The 24,142-nt window shown below is 44.2% G+C and overlaps 1 protein-coding gene across 1 annotated transcript in view; it reads left to right on the forward strand.

Annotated features, from left to right (window-relative positions):
- LOC142579407 (uncharacterized) overlaps positions 1-24,142 on the forward strand; it is a 135,862-nt gene that overhangs the window by 80,673 nt on the left and 31,047 nt on the right. The window contains exons 17-21 of the mRNA XM_075689553.1: positions 4,357-4,620; positions 12,103-12,227; positions 15,745-15,827; positions 17,125-17,284; positions 21,873-22,287. Coding sequence (XP_075545668.1) covers positions 4,357-4,620; positions 12,103-12,227; positions 15,745-15,827; positions 17,125-17,284; positions 21,873-22,287 — 1,047 coding nt within the window. The remainder of the gene's footprint in view (positions 1-4,356; positions 4,621-12,102; positions 12,228-15,744; positions 15,828-17,124; positions 17,285-21,872; positions 22,288-24,142) is intronic.

Raw genomic sequence — 24,142 nt, forward strand, 5'->3', positions numbered from 1 at the left:
TGAGGCGAACAAACAAGCGTGGATGACGGCCGAAATCTTCAAGAGCTGGATAAGCAAATTGGACCGCAAGTTTGCTGCTTCGAACCGCAAGGTGTTGTTCCTTGTCGATCACTGCAGTGCTCACGTGAATGTGCCAGCCTTGAGTGCAATACGCCTCGCATTTTTGCCTGCAAACACAACGGCTGTTTTGCATCCAATGGACCAAGGCATCATCAAGAATGTTAAAGTCCTGTACAGGCGGCACCTCCTCGAGCGCATGATTTTGTGTATGGATAGCTCCACAAAGTACGAGGTGAGCCTGCTTAGTGCCATCCACATGTTGGCGCGAGCATGGGATCGTGTGAAGCAAGAAACAATCGCAAACTGCTTCAGGGCTTGCGGTTTTGTGGCAGCTTCTTCGGAGGATGTCTCTGAAATTTTAGCGGAGGAAGCGTCAATAAGCGAGCTTGACGGCACTGATTTTGGTGATGCTCTCGGGGACGTCAATTTTGAAGATTACATAGCCGTAGACAAGGCGGTCGAAACGTGCGGTGCGCTGACGGATAGCGAAATTGTAGAGATTATTCGGCCCCAGGAAGCGACCCAGGAAAGCGACGATGACGTTGAAGGCGAGCCGCAACCTAAGGCTGCCGATGTAGCTGCGGGCCTTGCTCTCGTGGAGCGCTTCTTTGCTGCTGAAGGTAACGCGGAAGAAGCGTTCCGCCACATCTACAGCCTGCAGAACTTGCTTTCAGCAGCGCGATTCGGCAAGAAGAAGCAAACCAAGATGACCGACTATTTTTCTTAGAGAAAATACTCTATTTCGCCACAAATAAAGTGCCGTTTTTTGTGTTTTGTGCTTAATTGGAAGTTCGTTTAATTCGAAGTTTTTTGCAGTCACCGTGAACTTCGTATTAACGGGAGTCGACTGTAAAAGGTTTTTGTCAACTTGGGGCAATACTGCTTTCTTGTGTGCATCGCCTGGTAGCCCCTTTGCAGCCTGAGCACGTGCGCTGCGACGTGCTGGAGGCAACGGCTGATGTGACCCTATGGCTCGATAAGCTCAAACCACTGGTGGTTGGTACTCCTGTAAGACCCTAAGACACCATAACACACACACACACACGCACACACGCGCGCGCGCACGCACGCGACCCTGTGGCTCGATAAGCTCAAACCAGTGGTGTTGGTACTCCTGTGAGATCGTAAGACACCATAACACGCACACACACACAGTGCAAACAATATATCGGTTATAACAATGAGCTGACTTCAGAGTATCAATTTATGCATTACGTATAACGATCGGAATTCTGCCTTTTGGGCGGCGTTTTCCATCCATAATAAGTATGAAAGATTGCTTTGCTAAGTTCCCCTTAACCAAGATGCGGCAAAAAGTTTACCTCCGCAAGTTCGTATGTGCCGCCATTACTGTGCAGCGTGTCCCCCCAGCGCGCTGATTCAGAGCATTGCAAGTTGGCGCAGCGTGCCACAAGATGGTGCCAGCTGCTTTGCCTCTGCATTGCTGGCGAGCATTCAGAGAAAAAAAAAGAAGTTTAGAAGCGAATCACATAGGCGCACCCTTTCTACAGTCTCCCTCTCTCGCTCAGGGAGCGTGGAAATGTGCCGCGGAGGCAGTGGTCGGTGTGCCGACGAAGTGCAAAGCTGTGACGCTTGGGACGAAGCTGCAAATTTTGCAAGACTCATGCAGTCTATGATATCGATGATTCTGGAAACCGCGAGCGCCACGATCATGAAGGCTAGAACCTGTGACTGTGCAGATGAACGGAAATGGCGGGCTTTGTGCACTAGGGCGAAACCCCCATGTGTGAACCCCACACATCCGTGAACCCCCACCGCTGAACCCCCACAGCCGCTGACATTGCCGGACTGTGGGGGCACGTCTCTACTGGTGATAAAGTAGGTGGTTCTTCGATGGGAGAGTTTCTGAGTGCAGATAGTGTTGCCTTCGACGAGGCGATCATTGTCACGACAGACGTTGGCATTGTGTGACAGAGGCAACGAGGTTGACAGTGGCCCATCTTTGAAACGGACCCCAATGTTCATGCAAAGTGCGCTGTCATTGATAGAGTCACTCATTGATTTCATGCGTGCTAAATTATAACCTCCACTGTTCACACAGCCGCTGGACGCGATGCACACCGCAGTTGTGAACCTGAAACTTTAACGAAAGCAAGTGCAGATTTCAGATGTCGATTTATCGTAAGTGGCAAATTTGTTTTTGGAGCTACGAAGGTATGTTCGGCAGCCCTTCTTTTTTTTCTTTCTTTTTAATGGCAGATCAGATACAGCAATGATCGGTTATAACGACTGGATTTTTCGTTCTTCTTGATATCGTAATAAGTGGACTGCACGGCATGTGTGTGTGTGTGTGTGTGTGTGTGTGTGTGTGTGTGTGTTGTGGGGTTCTCACACACGTACTCTTGGGACAAAGGAACGACAACACAGTAGTGCAAACAATCACAAGGGCATTTATTGCACCTTTCATAGATCAATGCCTGCTAGCCGAGTTGCTATCACAAAACATGCCGACGGGCGTGCGACAAATCTAGAAGTCAGACTCACCGCGACCGGATATAGCGAGCGAATATGTTCGCCCCATGCTGGATCCCAGCGCCTGGTCGCTCGCGCGTACGGTCACACGAATGATGGCGCGTTGGAATGAGACTTCACGAGATGGTCTCGCAGAAGCATGGATCAGCGCATGTGCGGCACATCCGCGCTGCTTGACGATCTCGAACCCAAGAAAGAAGAGCCTTTCTTTCCCGCGCCTAAGTAACCCCGCCGGAGCGCAACACTCGCGCCATCTCTCATACTGCGCTTCAGCCACTCTGACTGCCGCGGGTGCCAGGCCACGTGGCGAAGCCGCACTGCAGGAGATGGAAGCTGTGCAGGAAAACAAGATATCAGGGGACGCGCGAGAGTCTCGCATCCTCGCAGTGTACACACACACATATCAAGGAATAGTTTTGTAGGTCTAATGCACGGGTAGTTGAACTATATATAATGTCTGTGTTCGTTCTCAGTCACAAATTGGCGCTGGGAAATCGTACGAAAAGGAATCACATAAGTGAAGTTCTGCTGTATACAATGTGGGTTCGATTCCACTCGGCATTGGAGAAATTTTGAAAGATTATTCTTTTGTCATTGAAGAGTGGCGCATACTCAATGGCACATATCCAGTGACCCAAGCTTGCATCAACTTCAAAGAATTTAGTTCATTGAAAAGCAGCACACATACAGTGGCCCAAGTTGGCATCTGAGAGGCTCATTGTAGAGCGATACATACCCAGTGCCACATACCCAGTGATCCAAACAAGTTGGCACAAAAGAGGTTCATTTAAAGTGACCCATACCCAGTGTCACATACTAAGTGACCCTGGTTGGTCCAATGGCTGGTTTCCTACATGGTTCCCTCAGCATGAATGGTAATCCTAGGAATGGTAATCGCATTAACACGCATGTGGAAGTTCTTATTATTCGTTTAGATAACTGTATAGACCGTCCTTCCATTAATTTGACCCTAACGAGACCGACGAAATTGACACAGTTATCCGGTGGGCCAAATTAAACAAGACCCAGAAAAAAAACACCAAAACACACCGCTGAGTCATTTGACTATATTTGCTCGACTTAAACTCACCTCCGAATGAAATGTGCACTTACTTTCTGTGTGTCAAATGTAGAAAACTAATGTTAAAATGACTTTGAGCTTCTAACCAAAGTAGAAATCTGACACGCACCCAATTTTTTCGATGACGGCCGGTTTCCTAAAATCAACTTTGTCGCATAGTTTTTAAAGTCAGTTTTGGCGCAATACAGTATGTTATGCAGTAAAGCCTACGAACTTCGCAAAGGCCGTTTTGCTTTCGTATCTTGTATTGCACAGGCAGTTTTTGGCCCAATATTCTTGGAAAACAAAAGGCACCCATTAGAATCATGTAAATCCTGTAATCAGACATTGTGAGCTACTGTTATTGCTTGAAAATCTTCCTATGGTGGGTTGAAAATAAGTGTTTTTGACTGGGGATGACTTACGCACAATGCATTTGCTGTTCCCTAAGCTCTACTGATACAGACACTGCCACTAAATGGGTCATTATTACGGTCACCATATGGATCAGGCACATGCTTGTGGAGTGGTCACTTCAAGTTATCCAGCGAATGCCAATTTTAGGATCGAAATAATGAACATTTGGGCCCATAAAAATTCATGGAGTGCAAGTCGGGACCTTCAGTTGGAGTCGAATTAACCGAAAAATCAAATTAACTGAAGTCGAAATAACGGAAGTCTACTGTATAATATAATTTCTAAGCATGCCATTGACTGAGGTTTGACTTGTTGCCTGCTTGCAGCGCTGTGATTACGGTGCCCTGGCTCCATTCCTGCCTCCCAAGTGTGAGTATGTGATAAGCGTGCGGCTGTCGGAGGTGCAGGTGGCACTATACCGGCACTTCTTGGAGCACCTTGCTCGTGGTCGCCGCCAACAGGCAGGGGTAGGCACTTCGCTCTTCTGGGACTTCAACATGCTCCGCAACATCTGGACGCATCCAATGCTGCTTGAGTTGAGCGCTGAGAGGCTTGCTGCAAAGGAACTTCTCAAGGAAGACGACGACGAGGTACTTCTTTGTACAGTCATAGCCTTCTCTGTTACACTGCCTGCTTCGGCTGTGCTAAAGCTGACAGGTCACATAGAGGGTGCTATTTTCTAGAAAATTGGTCACAATATACCTGTCATGCCCGTTTTTGTCTGGAGAGTTGGGGTTAGAATTACTGTAATAGTGTTGTGTTCAGAATTCTTTCTTTTTTACTTTTGTAAAATTTTAACTCTATACCATTGTGCTCTTTTCTTTTGCCTTTTTTTACTGGTTGTACTAAATTTTTAGGCACTATGAAACAGTGCCGTATTTATTCGATTCTAACGTGCCTGCGATTGTAATGCGCACCCGTTTTCCATGACCAAAAAAAATAGAGTACAATGCCGCGCACCTCGTGCTTCTATATAGAAATACTATTTTCTTTCATTTGGAAAAAACAGATTTATTCCCTGTACACTAAAGTTGCGAAGAATAAAATACAAATGGAAGCTGCGTACCTTGCCGCCAAGATTTTCACTGCACTGGTACGAGTCGCGTGGGGCAATAAATATCACTCGTCGTTGCTATCAGACAACTCCTTATCGCTATCAACAGACCAAAGCATTTTATCCGTGGTGCCGTCCATGGCATTCGAAATCCCGCACTTTTTAAAGGCCTTGTTGACCATAGCAGACGGGATCACGCACCATGCATCTTTCACCCATCCAGCAAAGTCCTGCAGCAAGGCACGCTTCATTAATTGGTGGGCGTGAATTCGTGGCAGCCACTGACAAGCCATTCGGTGTAGAGTGCCCGAATTCTATCTTTCACTGGCTTGTTCAAACAAACATCGAGTGGCTGGAGCTGCGATGTCACGTCGCCGGGTATCACGACAAAGTCAGTGTTGACTGCAGCCAGCTTGTCCTTGATGCACTAGTAAAGGTGGCACCTGAACGTGTCAAGCACTAGCATCCCACACAGACCCAAACTGCCGCCAGGTCTCTTCCGCCTAACATTGTCAATCCAAACAGCGACCAAATCTGTAGTCATCCAACCTTTTTCATTTGTGCCTACAATCACGCCACTCGGAAACACGATTCCTTTTGGGAGCGTCTTTCGTCTGAAGAAAAGTTACAGGGCAGCTTGTGCCCATCCGCAGTGCAACAAAGCATTGTGATGACTCTAGTTTTCTCCTGGCCGTAAGACAAAACGCGCACTTGCTTCGCCCCCTTCTTTTCAACGGTTGTGGTGGCAGGCATGTCAAAGTAGAGCGGTGTCTGATCGGCATTTCCAATCTGTCCGAAGTGGTAGCCGTTTCTATGACGCAACTTCAAAATGTACCGCTGAAAACTGTGCAATTTCTCTTCATATTCTTCGGGCAAATTTTGGCATATCCCTGTCCGCCTTTGAAGAGACAAGCCGTTTCTTTTCATAAAATTTGATAGCCATCACCTGCTCGCTTTGAAGTCACTCCACATAGCCCTTTCTATAGGGGCTAACTGCATCACCTGTTCTTTGGGCAGATTGGTCGTCACAGGCCGCCGTGCCGCTCGCTGTTCTTGCACGTATTTCACGAGCAGCTCTTCTATTTCGGCGAAGTGGCCCTGCTTCGGTCCACTGAAACCCTTCCTTGTTACTTTGCTGGCGAAAATATTCTCCTTCTGTTTGCTCCAGTTCCACACGCAAGTTTTGGGAAATCCGAATGACCGTGATGGTGACCCGATTTCCGTCTGTCTCCGCGCACATGATAACTTTCCTTTTAAATGCGGCATCATGGCGGACTCGGTGTGTCATCACAGTCGGCGCTTCCATGCTGATTGAATAGACGCAGAAAACTGGAAGACAGGCGGTAGACTAGATTACACCAGTGCCTGGTTACACATACAACCTGTAGGTATGCACATGGAGGTAGCTATGGCAGCTAGGCTAGAAGCACGTATGAGGAGGCCATTTTTCGAATGCTGATGGCGATATAGTAGCGCGGATTTAGGGTCGTGCTCGATTCTAATGCACATGCAATTTTTTTACCCGTTTTATCGGAAAAAAGGTGCGCGTTAGGTTCGAGTAAATGTATTCTGGAACAGTAATGCTTCACTCAGTGGCAAATAAGTCGAATCCATTAATAACTATACAGTCGAACCCACTTATAACGATCCCAGATATGACGATCTGTCGGTTATAATAGCCACACTTCAGTGCATTTACGATTTTCCAACCCTCTTTATGGAAACTGCTTCCAGATATAACGAACTTTTAAGTAGACTTACTGCTACAACAAACACTTCAAACTCAGTCATAGTAAAAAGAGGACAGACACGAAGTGCCAAGGCATGGAAGCGCAACAAAACTCAGTGTATAGGAGCGTGCACCCCAGAACAGTCCAACCACAACGATGATATGGCCTTAGAGATGAGCGAGTGACCACCTTGCGCAGATTTTGGAAGCCATGAAGAAGGTCACGCCTGGTCACGTGTTTTGAAGGCATGCTTCCATGGCAGAGGCGTGCTGCGTTCAGCACAGCATGGTGCGATGTGTGCTCTAGCATGTGCGCCGGTGCGATATTGGGCTCCACGACTGTGCCACTCTCATTTCTGCACAATTTTCTTGTGGCACGATGTGCGTTATGCCTATTTCAACAATTTGGACCAACCATCTATGTCTTTTCGCCCATTTGAAAAAACCTACACGATGCCTTATTTCGTTCTTTAGATATGAAAACGTGGCTGGCTTTGCTTAATTCATACTGCCGATGTGAAGATATTGTCCATGTAAATAGCATGAAACCATATCATTCGTCGCTGATTCTTAAATTTATCAAAATGAGTTGTTTTCTCATTCGGGTTTGCTTTTTTCTATAGACTGATAATTCTGAAAATTCTGCGGCCCCTTTCCATGTAAGAAAAATCAATCGGCAACTGTGCTTATTTTGTAAAAGGTCGAATTTCAATAGAACGAAATTTCGATATAATGAAGCAAATTGACAATTTTAGTGACTTCATTATATCGAGATTTGACTGTATTTAGTGCAGCAAGCCTATAGGTGAAGTAATATCGATGTTAGTCAATCTCGTGTAATCTCTGCACTTATTAGAATTCTAACAAAATTCTGAATGACTTAGGACATTAGCGCGAGCAGGGTTGCCATCAGTTAACATGTGAGCAACATCCAGCATGGCTATTTCAATGTCTCTAGTGCAGGCAACACTAGAGCACATTGTAGGGTTTTCTAACAGCTGAACATTCCGACCACTTTTGCACACAGAGCTTTCTGCAACAGCAGCACCTGAACTGTCACTGTCAAGCAGTGCATAGCCATTGTCAGTAAAAGTCTGCATTTCCTTGTCTATATACGCTGCGAACTGCAAAAAGTTTGAAGACAATGAGCTGGTTTTGGATGCTGTGCCTTGCATTGGGAACTGCTGCTGGAAATTGTTACCATGACAAGTCGATGCATACCAATTGCCGCAGAAGTGACCTTTCTAGAACATCTTTGATAGGGTCCTCCGATTAGGCATCAAATCATAGGCTCTGAACCAGAAACAAGCCCTTGTCTCACGAAATGATGCAGAATGTGCGCACATGTAAACAATGTGCTCTAGGGAATAAAGCCAGTGTTAGGAGGCATGACTTGGCTCTGGGAAGGCTTGTTGTTCTCAGATGAACGTCGACAATCATCATAAACATATAAAAATTAGTCTCTTTAGCTGCACATGGCTATATACTGCAGAAAGAAAAATAATAGGAGGGAAAGTTTAATTTCCTCTTGTAAAAAAATTAGACATGTCTTCATTTAGGCTAAATATGCCTAAACAAACTTGTCTTTTCTGAAGAAATGCTCGGTTGTGATTTTATGATTCAGAGTTGTTGCGTATCATATATACACCATGCAGTTAAAGGTATATTTTAAGAACATTAAGAAAGGCATTTCAATTGCAGAAAACTTGAAAAAAGTTAGCGGCACCATTGAAAAAGCTTGAAACATTCCTTTAAAAAAAATTAAACATGGAGTATAACAAGTTTCTCTAAAATTTGATGAAATCAACATTGATGGATTGATAACTTCAGTACCTAGGCCGGATCATTTATAGACTTTGGCATGTTGTCACTTTTTGCTTTACATAATTTTTAGGAGCGTGACCTAAGCTAAAAGTAAACTTTGTTCCTCTTTCTCCAAGAGAAATTTTGTGTTGTCCTTATTTGCTCATGGAACATTGCAAGCCAAGCTTCATCATAAACACTGTAGGCATTTGAATTTCCTGACCTATAAATCAGCAATAATAGTGCTATAAAAAGACTATAGCATGTACAAACATTATATTGCACTACCATGTTTGTTCGTATGTGTGGGGGACAAATCTCTTCTCTCCTTCGCAAAACAACGCATAGCTGCATTGTGTATCATATATGTTGCAGCAATTTATGCTTGCCTGACAGAACCACCTCAATGTCCTTTTCGATAAAAAAATTGCAGTAGGCTGATCAATGAAGAAACACCTTCGTATTTCTTGTGCACTAAATTTAAGTGCATAAATTGTAAAAGTAACTTGTTTATTTAGGAGCATTTTGCACATTGCATTGTTAAAGAAAAAATAACTCAATTTATTTCCAATGCTACAGCTGCTATGCATTTCAGTGCTAGAGAGGAAATGACCTTTCATAATGAAAGCGACGTGTTGTCTTCGTCACCATTTGTGCTTTACCGGTCACGGATACCAAGCACACAGGAGTGGTATTCTCAAGTGATTACTTTTAGAGATATCACTATAATTTTCACAAGACTGCATCAGACTTGTCGAAGTATGCATCTGACAGTATTCCTGGCATTGTGCATAGATAGTGAGCTTGGCATAGCACCAGAAACGCTGAAGCTGATTATGTCAGCGCATCTGTGCCGAGTCATGTGAAATCTTGGGAAAGTGATAGTACAGTGAAACCTTGTTAAACTGTAGTTGGCAGGAGCTCGGAAGGTGTACGTACTAAACGGTAGTACTGTTTAACCAAAATAGCATGAGATCGTCCAATTACCTGTCAAAAACGGAACACGGAACTCGGAGAGAGTGCGATGAAAGGGGAAAGAAACATGCAGTATTTATTCACTTCGCGCAACAAAAGTGTTATTTTCGTTTGATGCCGCCGCAGCCTAGCAGCGGCAACAGCAGCCTCAAACTTACTGAAGCTGCGTACCAGCTTTTCAGCCAGCCCCCTCTTCTCGACAAACACTCGCATGGCATATTCCTTGTTCGCATTACGTATTCTGCGTGCACGAGCGCGATAGCGCTGCTGAAGTCGCGGGGCACCGTTTTTATTGTGTGGGGTGCTTTTCTCGTCGCGACGATTGCATTCATGAGGCTGAAGTAACGCACAGCTTCTGCCACTGTCGGGCCTGAATCGCCCGTGCTGTCGCTTTCCATGTCGTCCTCATCACTGTCACTAGCTGACACTTTGGCCACAACAGAGGCAACGATGGCGAAAAGTCGAACCTCGTAGCCAACATCTCTTCGCGGTCGCAGCAGCGCTGCCAAGCAACTTCTTCGCGTTCCAAATGCCACACACCGTGGTCGACAGTAGATCCCTGTCGCGTGCCAGCGCTGACTTCTTCGTGTCACATTCGACAGCACGGACTATGTCTAATTTTCCTTCTATGCTAAGCACCCGGTGTCTTTTTTATCCGAGCTTCGGCATGGTGCGAGTCCTCGTTTGCACAACGCCACAACGCTCACTGGCACGGCGCCGAAATGATGTTGATGTTGATGTGGCTTCATGCACAAATGCACAGGGCGCTTGGAGGCCATTGTTCCTATCTCTGAGGCTTGTTGTTCTGCCGGGTCGCCCGATTGAGATGACACACCGCCGTGTTTGCGCAATGAAAAGTGGAAACACTACGTGTTAACCGACATGTATGCAATAAGCTGGTGCGGTTGATGCGGATACAAAACACGTTATGTTTAATGGCCGCTGAGTCGGGGATTTGACTTCACTTTTTTAAATCGAAACTACTGTTTAAGTGAGTACGGTTTAACGAGGTTTTACTGTATCTCCAGAAGTTATTGGACAGAAATACTGCTCAAGATCATAGTCGAACACAAAATGAACCAACGGCAACCTTCATAAAATTGTACTCTGTCACCATTTTGCGATGGTGATGACGCTGTGTCTAATGGCTCTGATGGTAGCCTGTTGCCAATGCTGCAAACACAGTTTTGGTGTCATATTTCATTGTAACACGCAGGCAACTTTCAGACCTATCTTCTTGGAAAACAGGTGCGTGGGTGATTTCGATAAATACAGTACTCCATTTCATCAATAAAGTGCTGTTACAAATGGTATGTGCTTTTATGTTGTTTAATTCTTTAGGACATTTGTCTTATTATGCCATGTATTGCAAAGGTATTCCTTTGCGAGTTCAGTTTAACCGGATTCAACAGTAGAGAGAGAGAAAGTAAAGCGATGATGTAGCACATAATTTGTGAGCAGAAACGTTTGTGTTAATTGTTTATAATTGATTCAATATTAGTCTTTTGTTGCAATTATTATTCTTAAAATACTTCATGTACTTTCCTCTGTCTGTGTTTCTAACCATTTCCCCAGGCAAGAATGTGCATGACGGAGCTAAGGCCAGAGGGAGGCCTCTCCTAGCCTTGGTGCAATATGATCCGCCGCCTGCACGATACGAACGGTCCTGCTCTCGCGTGACGTGCGGGTAGCGGTAGAGCTGTCCGTCTCTACATTGAGCTTAACGAGATCACGGAAATGAGGTGGTTTGCTTGCTTCTGAACTCGTAACTTTCTTTCCCAGATATCGAGCATAAACTTGCAAGTTCAAAAACAAGCAAACGACTCTGTCAGACACTAGAGAAAAACACTCCTTCCGCAAACAGCAGCGCAAGCTCAAAGAGGAAGTCTACACGGTCACAAGCAGCATCGTGCTGTGCAGTCCGCGATGCTTCATCCAAAGAAGGTCTTTAACGGCCAGGAATTGGAATAAAACAGGCGAAGATGGCAGAGGCCCATGCCACTCACTTGTAGCAGATGCGGAAATAAATGTGCCAGCACTGCACTGAAGAAACAAATGAGCACTGGGCCATCAGGCTGGCAACTTATGGCTGTGTTGTAACAATTAGTTTGGAGATATCTGCCTGTAGTCAACCACCATTCATTTCTGTACAGGAAGTGGGCAACTTCATTGCCAAATAGGCAATTTGCTGACTTGTCAGTCATTCAGTCTTGAATGCCAACTATTGAATGCCAGACTATTGCCAACGACTGCACTGTGCAGTTTGGGGTTCCACATGACTTGGCCAATGGCAGCTGAGGAGCATGTGAATTTTTGCAACATTGCATCAGCATCAACAGTCATCGGGAGATAGATTCTGCCGCAATGTGTTTTTCTCTATTCAGTTTTCAAAAGCTGCTTTTTGCTATTCTCACATACCCCTAATTTTTGTTGTTTGTGCTGTTTTATTTGCATTTCTGCCCCGTTTTAGGAGTTGTGTTTTAGTGTGCAAGTTCTTTGTTCTTTTTCTAGAGCGATATGGCCTCCTTCATTGATGATGGTTCATTGTCTGAAAAGAGCACCCCGGATACAAATGATGATGCTGATGCTGTCATCTGTTTGGACGATGATGGACCCAAGACCAGGTCCCAGAAGAGGTTCGTTTGTGACTATCTGAATTGTTCTGTTACTTCGCTTTAAATTACAGGGGCGAGTACCTCCTAGATGTTGGCTCAGAGTTTGTCATTATCACGAAGCGAAGCGGAGTGGTTCGTATCTACAATGCTTTTTAAAATAGAGCACTTGAAAACAAATATTGAAGATGAGGCCGTTTGTGCAGATGCACAGCAAACATAAAAATTATATTTACAGGACAGCTAAATACAAGGTATAGAAAACAAACTAGGCATTAACACCGGTGTTCAAATATTGCTATAACGGATAATGAAAAACTGTCACCGAGTCATGGTACAGACGGTGTGGAGATGTTGGCAGCAGGGTTGAACGCTAGTGCAGACCTGATGAAGCAGTTGCAGTCAGCGGTGCTGTAATGCATCTGGCTTGCATACGGAGGAAGCAACAGCCAGTCACCCTTTCGCCATTCACCAGCCAGAGCTTGGGCACGGTGATAGAGACGCTGGCTTTGCCTAGGTTAGACGCCCTTGCAATGTTTGCCAACTGCGAGCTGCGGGAAGGAGCTAGATGATGCGCATGTGACCATATGGCAACCTAGCAGTGACCTTTGGCCAGGAGCTTGGCAGGCTGCTACTACTGTGCCCTGGACACCATCTTCTTGATCCTGCCACATCTGCCACCCTCAGGATTGCCTCTTTCTTTTATTACGATAGCAATTATATGCACACTCCAGGTGCATTTCTGCCATTCCCGTCACCATGAGGTTCCATATTAAGTTCAAGGGCAATAAAATTGCCCCGCGCCATATGCTGTATGTGCGAGGAAAGGCGTGCGAGGGCGAGCCGGTGAGCGCGGCTTGATCTTACGTGTGTGAGTGATAAAGGCAGGCCAGAAGCGCACTCTCTTGACGAGCGCGAATCATGGGGGTGAGGCAAGGGAGGGAGGGGGTGTTCTTCTCTGGCATCTGCTGCTGCATCGCGGCTGTGACTGCACGGGCCTCGTGATCTTCTATGTTTGTAGAGTGCACGTAGTGCCAATAACTTTGTATGCCCTGTGCTTTCAATGTTTCGTTCGCATTGTTTCGTACTTTGAACAAGTTCCCTGAAGCAGGCCAAATCAGCAACAGCTAAGTCACCGAAAAAGTCGAAAGGCCTGACAATACAATTATTAGGAGCCTTGGTGGTCATACTGTGATGGGAAGCAGCGGGTGTGCATGTGTATAATTATGGAACATGTTTTGTGTCCCATTTCTGGGCTTCCTTTGCACTCTTGGTATTCTTCACTGCAATACATTAAATATACTTGACCACGTAACACCCCTGTATAGCATCGAAGCTGACTGTCAGGAACAGGCAATACACAATGCTTTAAACCCTTGCCTTTCTGTGCATCAATGCCATCAGCGAGGATCGCGAAGGTGGAATAGGCACCATTGCCGACAGCAATGAATCCTTTAAATAGTAAACCTGACACCGAAGAGCAAGAGGCTTGATAGCGAATGTCAAAGCAGCTAGGCCTAATGACAGAACGAAATTACTACTGTGGCTGCCACTATGTGCAAGAGCGCTGGTTCGAGGCTGCAAGGTAATCAAAATGGAGAGAGCGATGGCTTCATATAATGATGTTTCAGACCTGTGGTCTTGGCTAAAGTCCAAAAGATTGGACATCTGAAACTTCACTTGTCCTTATACATTGGCTCTTCAGCGTATCTCGCAGTGCCACAAAGGCGTCCAAATTATTAGGTATGTCCCAAAAATGAGTTGTTAACTGTGATTGCGATTGCAATAAAGCTATGTGTTGCTTTTCAGTCTCTGGTGATCCAAGTTTGCTGCTGCTTATGTGCTGCGTACCCACCGTGATGGTGTAGTGACTTTTGTGTTATGCTGCTATGCTGCAGGGTGCGGGATCAAATCGTGGCCACAGCGGCCACATGTCGATGGCGGCAAAATACAAAAATACCCATGTACAGTGTGCATGTACAATGTACACCCATATTGGGTGCACATTGAAGAACTCCAGGTGGTAAAAATTAATCTGCAGTCCTTCCACTATCGCGGCCATGATAATCATATCATCGTTTTGAGATGTAAAAAAAGAAACAGATTTCTTTTGTGTCCTGTGTCTAAAGCTAGGCTATCATTAATAAAGTGCGTGTATCCTGAAAAAAAAAAAAAAAAAACGTGGTCATGCCAAGCATTAAAATAAATATGTGCTATTCCCTTCTTTTCCTTCGCGGTGTCATGTCCACGTGATTTTTGTGGATTTTAATGTTTACAGCTTGGCAGGTGTGCTGCTGACACTTCCCAAGAGTATGTGAAATAAATGTTATGTTTTGGCAATAAGAGTTTGGAGGTTTCCATTAGCAAAAGCACATTGCATGCACTAGAAATATAATGCAAGTTAGGACTGCGTTGTAAGGATTCTAAGTTAGGACTCTAAATTGTAAAGTGAAGCACCGTGGAGATTTGTCACTAATTGTATGACTTGTGAAAAATTGAAAGCATTTTTTAACTGCATAATCACATGGCTACATTGTTTGACAGCACTGGACCAATTTTTTTTTCTCGTGTTCGTTGCTTTTATGAAAAGCTGTGGACCCATTAATCATGGGATTGATTTTGATTTGCTACAGCATGACAAATAATTCATAACGCCGTTACTGTGACTCATCCTGTCTGGCTCAAAACTTGCATTGCATTGTGACATAGCAAGCCTTGTTGCTATCATAGCTGGCAATCATGTGTGTTCCTAATTAACTGATGTGCCCTGGGCAAACCAGTTAATAAGTAACCTGCTAATCACACAAGTTCTACATTTGGTCACAGTTTGCATAATTGTTGTTGCCCTGGTGAGCCGAAGATCTTTAGCAGGCTAGAACCGTTGCGGTTCTGGGTGTAGTTACTCATTTCACTTTGACCTCAGAGCTAACGGTGCCACAAACAGTAATGTGGCTGGAAATGATATTGTGCTAGTGGCAACATATTTTGAAACTGTGTTCAACAGAAGCATGCTGAGCACTTATTACACTGCCTGGCTGTGTCTTGCTTATCTGCTAGTGTAAACAGGTCAGCAGTCAGCACTGTAAACGACAGCATTTTTGCACATTTTGAAAGTGAGAACTGCCATTATTTTTACTTTAAAAACATTGTTACATGGTTGTGAGTTTGTTGAAAAGCTCCTGGTATTGAGCTAGACGATGAGCAAAACGTGAACAAGGTGAAAGCAGGAGCCATTGTTTCGACAAGTGGACTTGTCTTCTTCAAGTCCACTTGTCAAAACATTGGCTCCTGCTTTCACCTTGTTCACATTTTGCTCATCGTCTTGAATTTTCATCTGCTGCATTCCCCGTGTTTTTCGTGGTATTGAGCTAGTCATTCTAAGAAAAATTAAATACTTGTTATTATCATAGTCACTTTATTAAATTTTAACATCGTATTCAATGCACCTCTGGTAATAATTTGTCTGAATCTGCATCATAGTGGTGTCTGTGGATATTTATATACAAATTGATTTCATTAAGCTGCATTGTTTGTCTTTCAGGGGTATGGAGAAAAACAAAGACACCAAAGATGACGCAAGCAGTGGGGATGAAGTTATATCAACATGGCAGACGAGGAGCCGAGGTTTGTTGTCTGCATAGCCATCGTGTTTCAAACCTGCATAGTTTACTGAGTTGTGGTTCGTAACTCTCACTATTTGTGTGTGCGTGTGTGCATGTGTGCGTGCATGCGTGTGTGTGTTTGTGTGTGTTTGTGTGCGCGCAAGCCCGCATCAGTAGGGTTGCTGTTTCTGTGCCGCTTTATTTTTCCTCCTTGCTCTCTCGTTTTCTCTGCTGGCCGCATGCTTAAAACAGTCACCAACCCACATAGCTTGCAGTCAACAAAACATTTGCGAGGCTAATTCAACCTCTCCATAATACATAACAAGGATCATTAAACAGTCCAAATGACTGAGTGACTTATGTATGTACTGGGTGGGTATTTCACAGTAATGTGAACCAAACCTAAAAAAGAATATGGTGCATCTGGGGCAAATAAGACTTGTGGCATATTGTTCACAGTAGTTGTCTTGAGTTAGACTATTTTTGAAAGTATGGATAGTTACCTGATTAGTTGAGTTGTGCAAATGTTCATATGTGTTATAGGGCATAAGTTGTATTGAAAAAGCCTCATTTAGGAAGAAAAGAAACCAGCTGCTTGTAGTGATCCAATTGCTGTTGCAATTGTGGTAGACTGTGTGATTCAAAGAATGCACTTCAAAAGGTGCAGCACCAGTTTTATGGCATCTTTTATTTTTTATATTGCACTCTGCCCCTAAACTTGGAACTACACCATCCCTCCTGCCTCACCCATACCTGCCACCTTGTACAACTGTTGTATTCCCACAAATATTTGACAGTTTTTAATTTGCGTATAGTTTAAGGCAAAAGCAATTTCACAAAAGTCTAATGCAGTTGCTAGGTGATTCTTTAATAGCCCAATTTTTTAGATCTATTGATTATATACGAACCTAGACGTGTCGCAGAAGTGTGGACTATTAGGACAAATGTTTAACGTCAACCGAATCTTCGACAGCCGTTATGTGAATACTTCATTTTAAACTTAATAAAAATTTTTGGTTGTCTGTAGCACAGGTCGTTTCTGCGACTATGAAGAGTAGAGTGGCTGTTCACAGAATCCGTGCAAAACACACTGTATGAATTGTTGATAAACAGTCCACATATTCAATAATCAAACAAGTTTTAATATCTTTCACTGTATTTTAATGTTTTTGTCTTCCACTGTCCTGCTTTTCGAATTCTAAGGCTGGCAGGTCTGCTCACCATTTTGGAAGTTGGCCACAGTGCACTTTGTACAAATTCTTTCCCTTGAGACATTGAGGTGTGGCAGGGGAGTTGGACCACTATCGCATCTTGTACAGGTAATCCAGATGAACGGCCACCCACGCCACCGAGACCAGAAAAGAAGCAATGGTGGGATCAGTACATTTCTGAAGAGGACATGGAGAAGCTGCAGATCAGTGGGAAAATGAGTCTACTGTACAATATCCTCCAGGAATGCGATGCTATTGGCGACAAAGTGTAAGCCACTTCACCTGTTATACTTTTTACATAGGAAGGTGGTACTTTCCTCAACCAACTGCTGCAGTTACTCGCTCAATGGAATGCACTCGTATAATAAACGCACCCTCAACTCGTGCTGCTGAAAGGCATTCAGTGTCAATGAAGTCTGCATGCACTAGTTTAGAGACCAGCACGACAAGTTGCTTGCTACAAATTGGACACATTTTGCCTTTTGGGGGCTGAAAACTGGAAAGCTGTCACTGTTTGCAAATAGCGGACTTAAAATTTACTGCAAAGCTAAATTACCTGACACATTTTTTAGTCGTTACCATCTTATTTCTAAATTTCTGCTGTTTCGAAAACGTTCACATAAATTTTATCCCGCATATTAAACACACCTCAACTTTTCTATTTTTGTTTTTTTTTTATTTGGGGGGGGGGGGGCAGGGGTTGAGGGAGCGTAGTATTTGTTATACAAGTAAATATAGTACTCAACCAACCAACTTACGATAATACCAGATATGATGTAGTATTGCTTGTTTATAACAGCAAATCATTTTTGAATTACATTTGAACCTTAATTTTAGCTTAGCCCTATTTCATGATTTGATTTCTCCTTCCCCTAAAAATGCCTCAAGGGCAGTGCGTGTGCTTTCGTAATTGCATGTGTCAAGTTGGCAGTGAACTCGGTCTGTCTTGTAAAGGCACTGGAAATGCAACTAATCAGGCATGTAATGTGTAGTACTTTGCTCCTTAACAGCGTTGCCAACCTTTTTTTCGAGAGAGTTGCTAAACTGAGACAAAGAAGTCGCTAATTCTTACTAAATTTTGCACTAAATCTGGCAAGTGAACTTTAAATTTACAACAGTATATTATAAGTAGACATGGCATAAAGCATCTACTGAAACATCTTACATTTGCCTAGTATCTAGGTGATGAATTAACAGTGAGTTTGCCAGTAGGCTGCAAAGGGCTTTTAATTTACTAATATACTTACATAAACGATGGAGGATGACTGATAATTCTGGGTTTACCTTCAGATAAGAAGGTGACAAATATAGCTTGGCTAAAGATAGCATAGATAAGCTTATTTTTACAGCATGAAAACTCCATTTGGTCCAGGTTATGCCTACAAATTTTCGAGTGTTCGGCACTAGTGAAAGGAGAACTAAATTCTGTGTTACTCACTTAGTTGTGTTAACATGCCGATGGCTGTTACAAGACTATCACACAGGTCATTTGCTGCATCACTACTCCCTCGGTTGGGTGGCAGGAGATTTGAATTTCAAAAACGGTATTCTGACCCTTCAGATACAATTTTTTTGGAAACTAAGTCCTTCTTTGGCACGAAACAAGCATTGCAAGGTTTCTGGAATCGTATTTTAAACAGTCCATGTCGACTTATTATTTCCCTTTAGTGTCCTAAGGTCACTAGACAGACAGAGAAACATGCATATATAAAACCTCATTAATTCGACCCTCATTAATTTGGAAAATTGGATAATTCAGACTCTCCCTTTGGTCCCGGCAGGCGTAGGCATTTTATAATGCAATGAAACTCTTGTTAATTTGGACGTATTCGGCCACACATCGGTTAATTCATACAACTCTCGGAGTTCACTGAGTGCGGAGCATTGCAAATGTGCGACACAAAAGAGTAAAAAATGCTGTTTGCGTCCACTGAAACGAAGCGGTGGAGTTCGCATCATCATAGTCATCAGTTAAAATCCTACATGAATGACAGCAAGGCCTGAACGCTTCATGCATATTTGTGCCTTTAAATCATTTATTCATGCTTTTACTGCCGCACATATACACCGTTTTGGTGGCATGCCTTCGTGACTGCGTGGTCGCCATCCATGATCGCATCGATAGCGGCTGCGGTTCCATCCACGGTGGTTGGGGCAGTAGTTTCGTTTTGACTCGGTATGCATGTCCTACATGAAAATCCTACATGAATGACAGCAAGGCCCGAATGCTTCATGCATATTTGTGCCTTTATATCCTTTATTCGTGCTTTTACTGCCTCGCATATGCACCATGTTGGCGGCATGCCTTCATGACTGCGTGGTCGCCATCCATGATCGCATTGATAGCGGCTGTGGTTCCGTCCACAGTGGTTGGGGCAGTAGTTTCGTTTTGACTCGGTATGCGTGTTGGCCACGTGTCTTTATAACTGCATAGTCACCATCTAAGATTGCATCGATAGCGACCGCGAATTCGTCTACAGTTGCAGCAAATAGCAGTTTCGTTTTTACTCAGTGCGTATGTCAGCCATACACTTCCAGAACCACAAGGTTGTCATCCATGATCACATCTACAGCGGCCACAGTTTCGTCCGCAGCAGTTATTTGCGGCAAACAGTAGTTTCGTTTTTACTCAGTGCAAAGCTGTCGAGGATGAAGAGCACCATCTACATCGCGGTGAGCGGCGACCTGGTGACCCTGGCGAAAAGATAATCGGAATGTGCATGCAGTAGTGAAAAGCGCGTCTCAGGTGAAGATGCGCACCGTGGCCGCGCTGCGAAGGAAGTCACGAGGCCTTCACCGCTACAAGCACTAATCAGTCACGAGATGATGAGAATTACAGCTTCCGCACTGCTTTTGTTCAAAATAGAAACAGGATTTGCTGATTCATTCAGTAAATAAGGGCATGTTGATGCAGTAAGCATTTGTTTGTTTTCTTGATGCCCTCGATAATTCGACATTCGGTTAATTCAGGCATTTCTTTTGGACCCGTGAAATGCAAATTTTTGAGGGTTTACTGTATCTAAACTGCTAAGTGGGGGAAGAGCCAAAGAAAACTAACGCTTTAATAAATCAGTCCCACATGGCATTTCTGTTTGACAGGACAGTTGCACATCTTTCACATACTTTGGCAGCTTCCCTAAAAAGGCGTTACATTGAAGTGGCAAACTGAATGCATTGCAGCTCTCTTCACTGGCTTGACACCTTGTCGCTCGCGCTAATGCTAGGTGTTCCACTTAACTTGAGTCAAAATTTAAATATATGCAAATGCTACGTAGCTAGACAGAACCAAGTGCCTCAAGCGGCCAGTCACGTGACAATTTCGCGTGTATTCGCGAGCTTTTTTCACGCTCGGGAAAACACTTTTATGTAGCATGTTTTGAGCAACAGAAAGATTTACAGGGAGTTCTTCATATTTCTCTACAATTTTCTCATTGGCACTTTTCATCTAATTATAATTGAGAAGTTGATTAATGCATAAGACTATCTACTCAGTTGGAATGCAATATATAAGCTGAGTATTTCCAAGTGATGGCAAACAACATTACTTTTGTTCAGTCCAGCTACATCGCTTTTGCATATTTTTAAAGTTTGGCTCAAGTTACGTGAAACACCCTGTATATTGTATTGTGGATGTTGTGGGTGAAATCGAGGGTTCGACGGAAGCCCATCTGGTCGGGATGAAGCATGAAGTAATAAAACGAAGGACACCGACCAACAGAAGTGCTAAAAAATGAATAAATCTAAAATACAATGTGAACAAGGATTCCGTAGCGAAGCCGAAACGTCTTCTAGATTTATTCATTTTTTAGCACTTCTGTTGGTCAGTGTCCTTTGTTTTATTACTTCATGTTGTGGGTATGCAAGTTAGCATTTATGAAGTGTTAAGTCAAGTAAGTGAAATGGAGTGATGACAGCATAAATCAAAGTTATCAGTGGGCTTTCAGTCAAAATGTAATAATTGGTTAATCTAGGAATTATAGCTAGTCTCACAGTGAGGAACTTGGCAACTGTTCTGTAGTGCAGCTTTGTGACAATCAGTGCTGTATTCATTAAATCATCGTATTAAAGGCACACTATAAAGGGCTTTAGGTGGGCCATGTGATGCATAGAGCCATTAACCGGTGACTTATTATTTATGGAATAGGCTCCTATGAGAAGTGAAGAGCATTTGAGGCGGTTTGACGAAGTTACGAAATTCGCAGGCATAAATGGCACCTGCTGACTCAAGATAAGGGTAGGTTGGGATCATTTAGAAATGCCTCTTTCTGCAGCGTACATAGACTAGGCTGATGGTGATAATGAAAAAGCATCAACTTAGACATGTGGTATACCAGATGCATCATTCTTATTGTTAGCACAGGCTTGTTAAGCCTGAAAGGACCCAAATATAACCGCACCTCAAAATGCCTACGTCAGCTCCTCTTGACATATGGGCTTTAACAGCACCTGCTTTGGCAATCGTTTGTCGATAAAGGAGAATTACATCGTATCATGAAGAAGCCAAAGGCTGAGCCTATCAAGCTCTAAAAACTTTTTCTGCTGACAAACAACCCACGTACATGAAAAATGCTTTGAAACCTGTCAACTATGGCCCTCATTCCTTCTGCAAGTAATAAATCGTTTTTTGGCAGATAAATGCCAGCTATAGTTTTCAAGGGATACTTCACCTGTCTAAACTGATTTAGGGCTGCTCATTGGTGTTCCTGTATACTGGTGCATCACCAATCCTGAGGCTTGTAGTGCGCTGGTAGGCCAACAGACACAACAGCATGTCCAGTATTTCATGAATCCTAAAGTGAAGTGATATGCAGATCAGTCGCTGTTTCGGCAACATTACATGACCATGTCTTCTGCAGATTACTGTTCAGCCAAAGCCTGCTGACCCTCGATATGGTGGAAAGGTTGCTCGACCACTGTGATGAACGAGCAGCCGCAGTGGACCCCGAGACAGCCCTCGTGGACCCTGCAGACCCATTGCGTGACTGCCACAACACATGGGTGCGGGGCATTGACTACTTCCGCATGGATGGCTCAACATCGGTGGACATGCGCGCACGCTGGATTGAAATGTTCAACGATGAAGACAACCCTCGTGGCCGCCTGTTCCTCATCTCAACCAAGGCAGGCTCACTAGGCACCAACCTTGTGGGCGCCAACCGTGTAGTGCTCATGGATGCCTCGTGGAACCCAACGCACGACGTGCAAGCCATCTTTCGTGTGTATCGGTTTGGCCAGAAGAAACCAGTCTTTATCTACCGCATGCTGGCACAGGTAGATGAACACACATTGTTTTCTGTTGCTGGGAGGCACTAAGGGCATAGTCATTTGTCAACATTTGGACTTGCGTTAGCATATTTGCCAGATTCTAGCGTGCACTTCCTTGGGGGAAAATTTCCCTAAAACATGACATGCTTGTTAAAATAGAGTATGAAAGATGTATATATACAGTAACACCTTGTTAATATGTACACGTTTAGTAAGTAATTCCAGTTTAAATATAGTCGCGGTGAAACCCTACTGCCATTGAATCTAATGTTTGGCTGACCACTTAAGCCAAAGTCATTTAACAGCATGAGCCAAACGATTAGTGAATAATATTTATTTCATTTTTCCCCATAAACAAGTGTGGAATTGGTGAAATGTCATGCGCGCAGGCCATAGATAGTGAAATTGAGGTGCACGGACCTTTCCCAGACAGCAGTTGCCACCGATGGTGATATAAAAACATGGCAACTACTATGTGTTTCCTGCTCCCATATCTTCTAGTGCTTCCATGTCATTGTCATGAATGATGACATGGATGAAGGCCCTTCTATATCTGACGCGGCTGGCGCATTGACCGCCATGAGGGTGCTGGCAGAGATCCGGGTCCTAACTGAGAAACTGGCTTGCGGCCTTGCTGAGTTTGAGGATGCTGGTGTCACAGCGGCAATTTAACATTAGATTTTTAGCTGCCTGCTCGCAAATAAAACTGGTCTGCGTGTGTGTTTGAGTGAAAATGAGCATATTCTGTTTTTCTTTTTTTGTTTGGTAAGTCTGTAGTTGCTCATCTGCCATTGGTGGTTAATTAGTACCATATTTGCCCTCCCCAAAAGGGCAGTTTTTCGGAAAAATATAAGACATATGTAAGACGCACTTGTTTGTTCAGTAAGCTATTTAAAAAAATAGTGACATTTCACTTAGTAAACTCAGGTCACGGGCAAACGTATCGGTGCCATTCCTATAGAATTGCAATAGCAGCAATATGGACACTCCAAGCGCACTTCTGCCGTCGTGGTCGCTGCGATGTTCCGTATAAAGTCCAAGGGCGATAACATCGTCCCCGCACGCTGTACGCTGTCATGTGCAAGTGAAAACGTGGGATGGTGAGCTGAATCGCGCGCCATGGAAGAAAGTGGGAAGGCAGCGCAGGAGATAGGTGGGCTAGCTTGTACTCTGGCAGCAACTGCGTAGTTTGCGCAACGGCATGCGCCATGTCTTGAAAGTGATCTGCAGGTGCAACTACTTCAGAGGCGGTCGACTTGCGGTCAGCTTGCTGTCGCTTGCGTTGCTGCTCCGTCCTTCTCGCACAGCACTTGGCAACTTGATGATGAGAAGAACCCTGTATACATCCGTAGCGCGCACACAACCTGTAGCAACCGCCACAGGAGGTCAACCTAGCGCGCTTCATGTGGCCGTAGCATCCAATCTGATTTTGACGATGATATTTTAAACAAAAAGAGAGAGAGGAATATGTAAGTTTCACCTTTCTGTAAGACTTACAGACTAAAATTCAGAAGAAAACTGTGATTTACGCTCTAGAAAATACGGTGCATCGCTTTGTGCGTATCTGACCCACATTCCTTGCCAACTACATATTAACAAGGTTTTATTGCAGGTGGCATGCAAATCCCACCTTTCAATCTCGAAGGTCATGCTTTGCATTACTGCATGACTGGGTTGCATGAAAAAAATCAAAATAGCAAATGGCATAGCTGTTACGAGAAAACTATAATGGCAGGGAGGGCAGTTCTCCTCCCCACCACCTTTCTCCATCCAGCTTCTTACTGTGTCGACTCATTTAACTGTTAAACTCTGCTTCCTGCACACTCTGGTCACGTGTTGTTAACAAGCGGCGGCTGTCGAT

Source organism: Dermacentor variabilis, chromosome 4 (assembly GCF_050947875.1).
Source record: "Dermacentor variabilis isolate Ectoservices chromosome 4, ASM5094787v1, whole genome shotgun sequence".
NCBI classification, from domain to species: Eukaryota; Metazoa; Arthropoda; class Arachnida; order Ixodida; family Ixodidae; genus Dermacentor; species Dermacentor variabilis.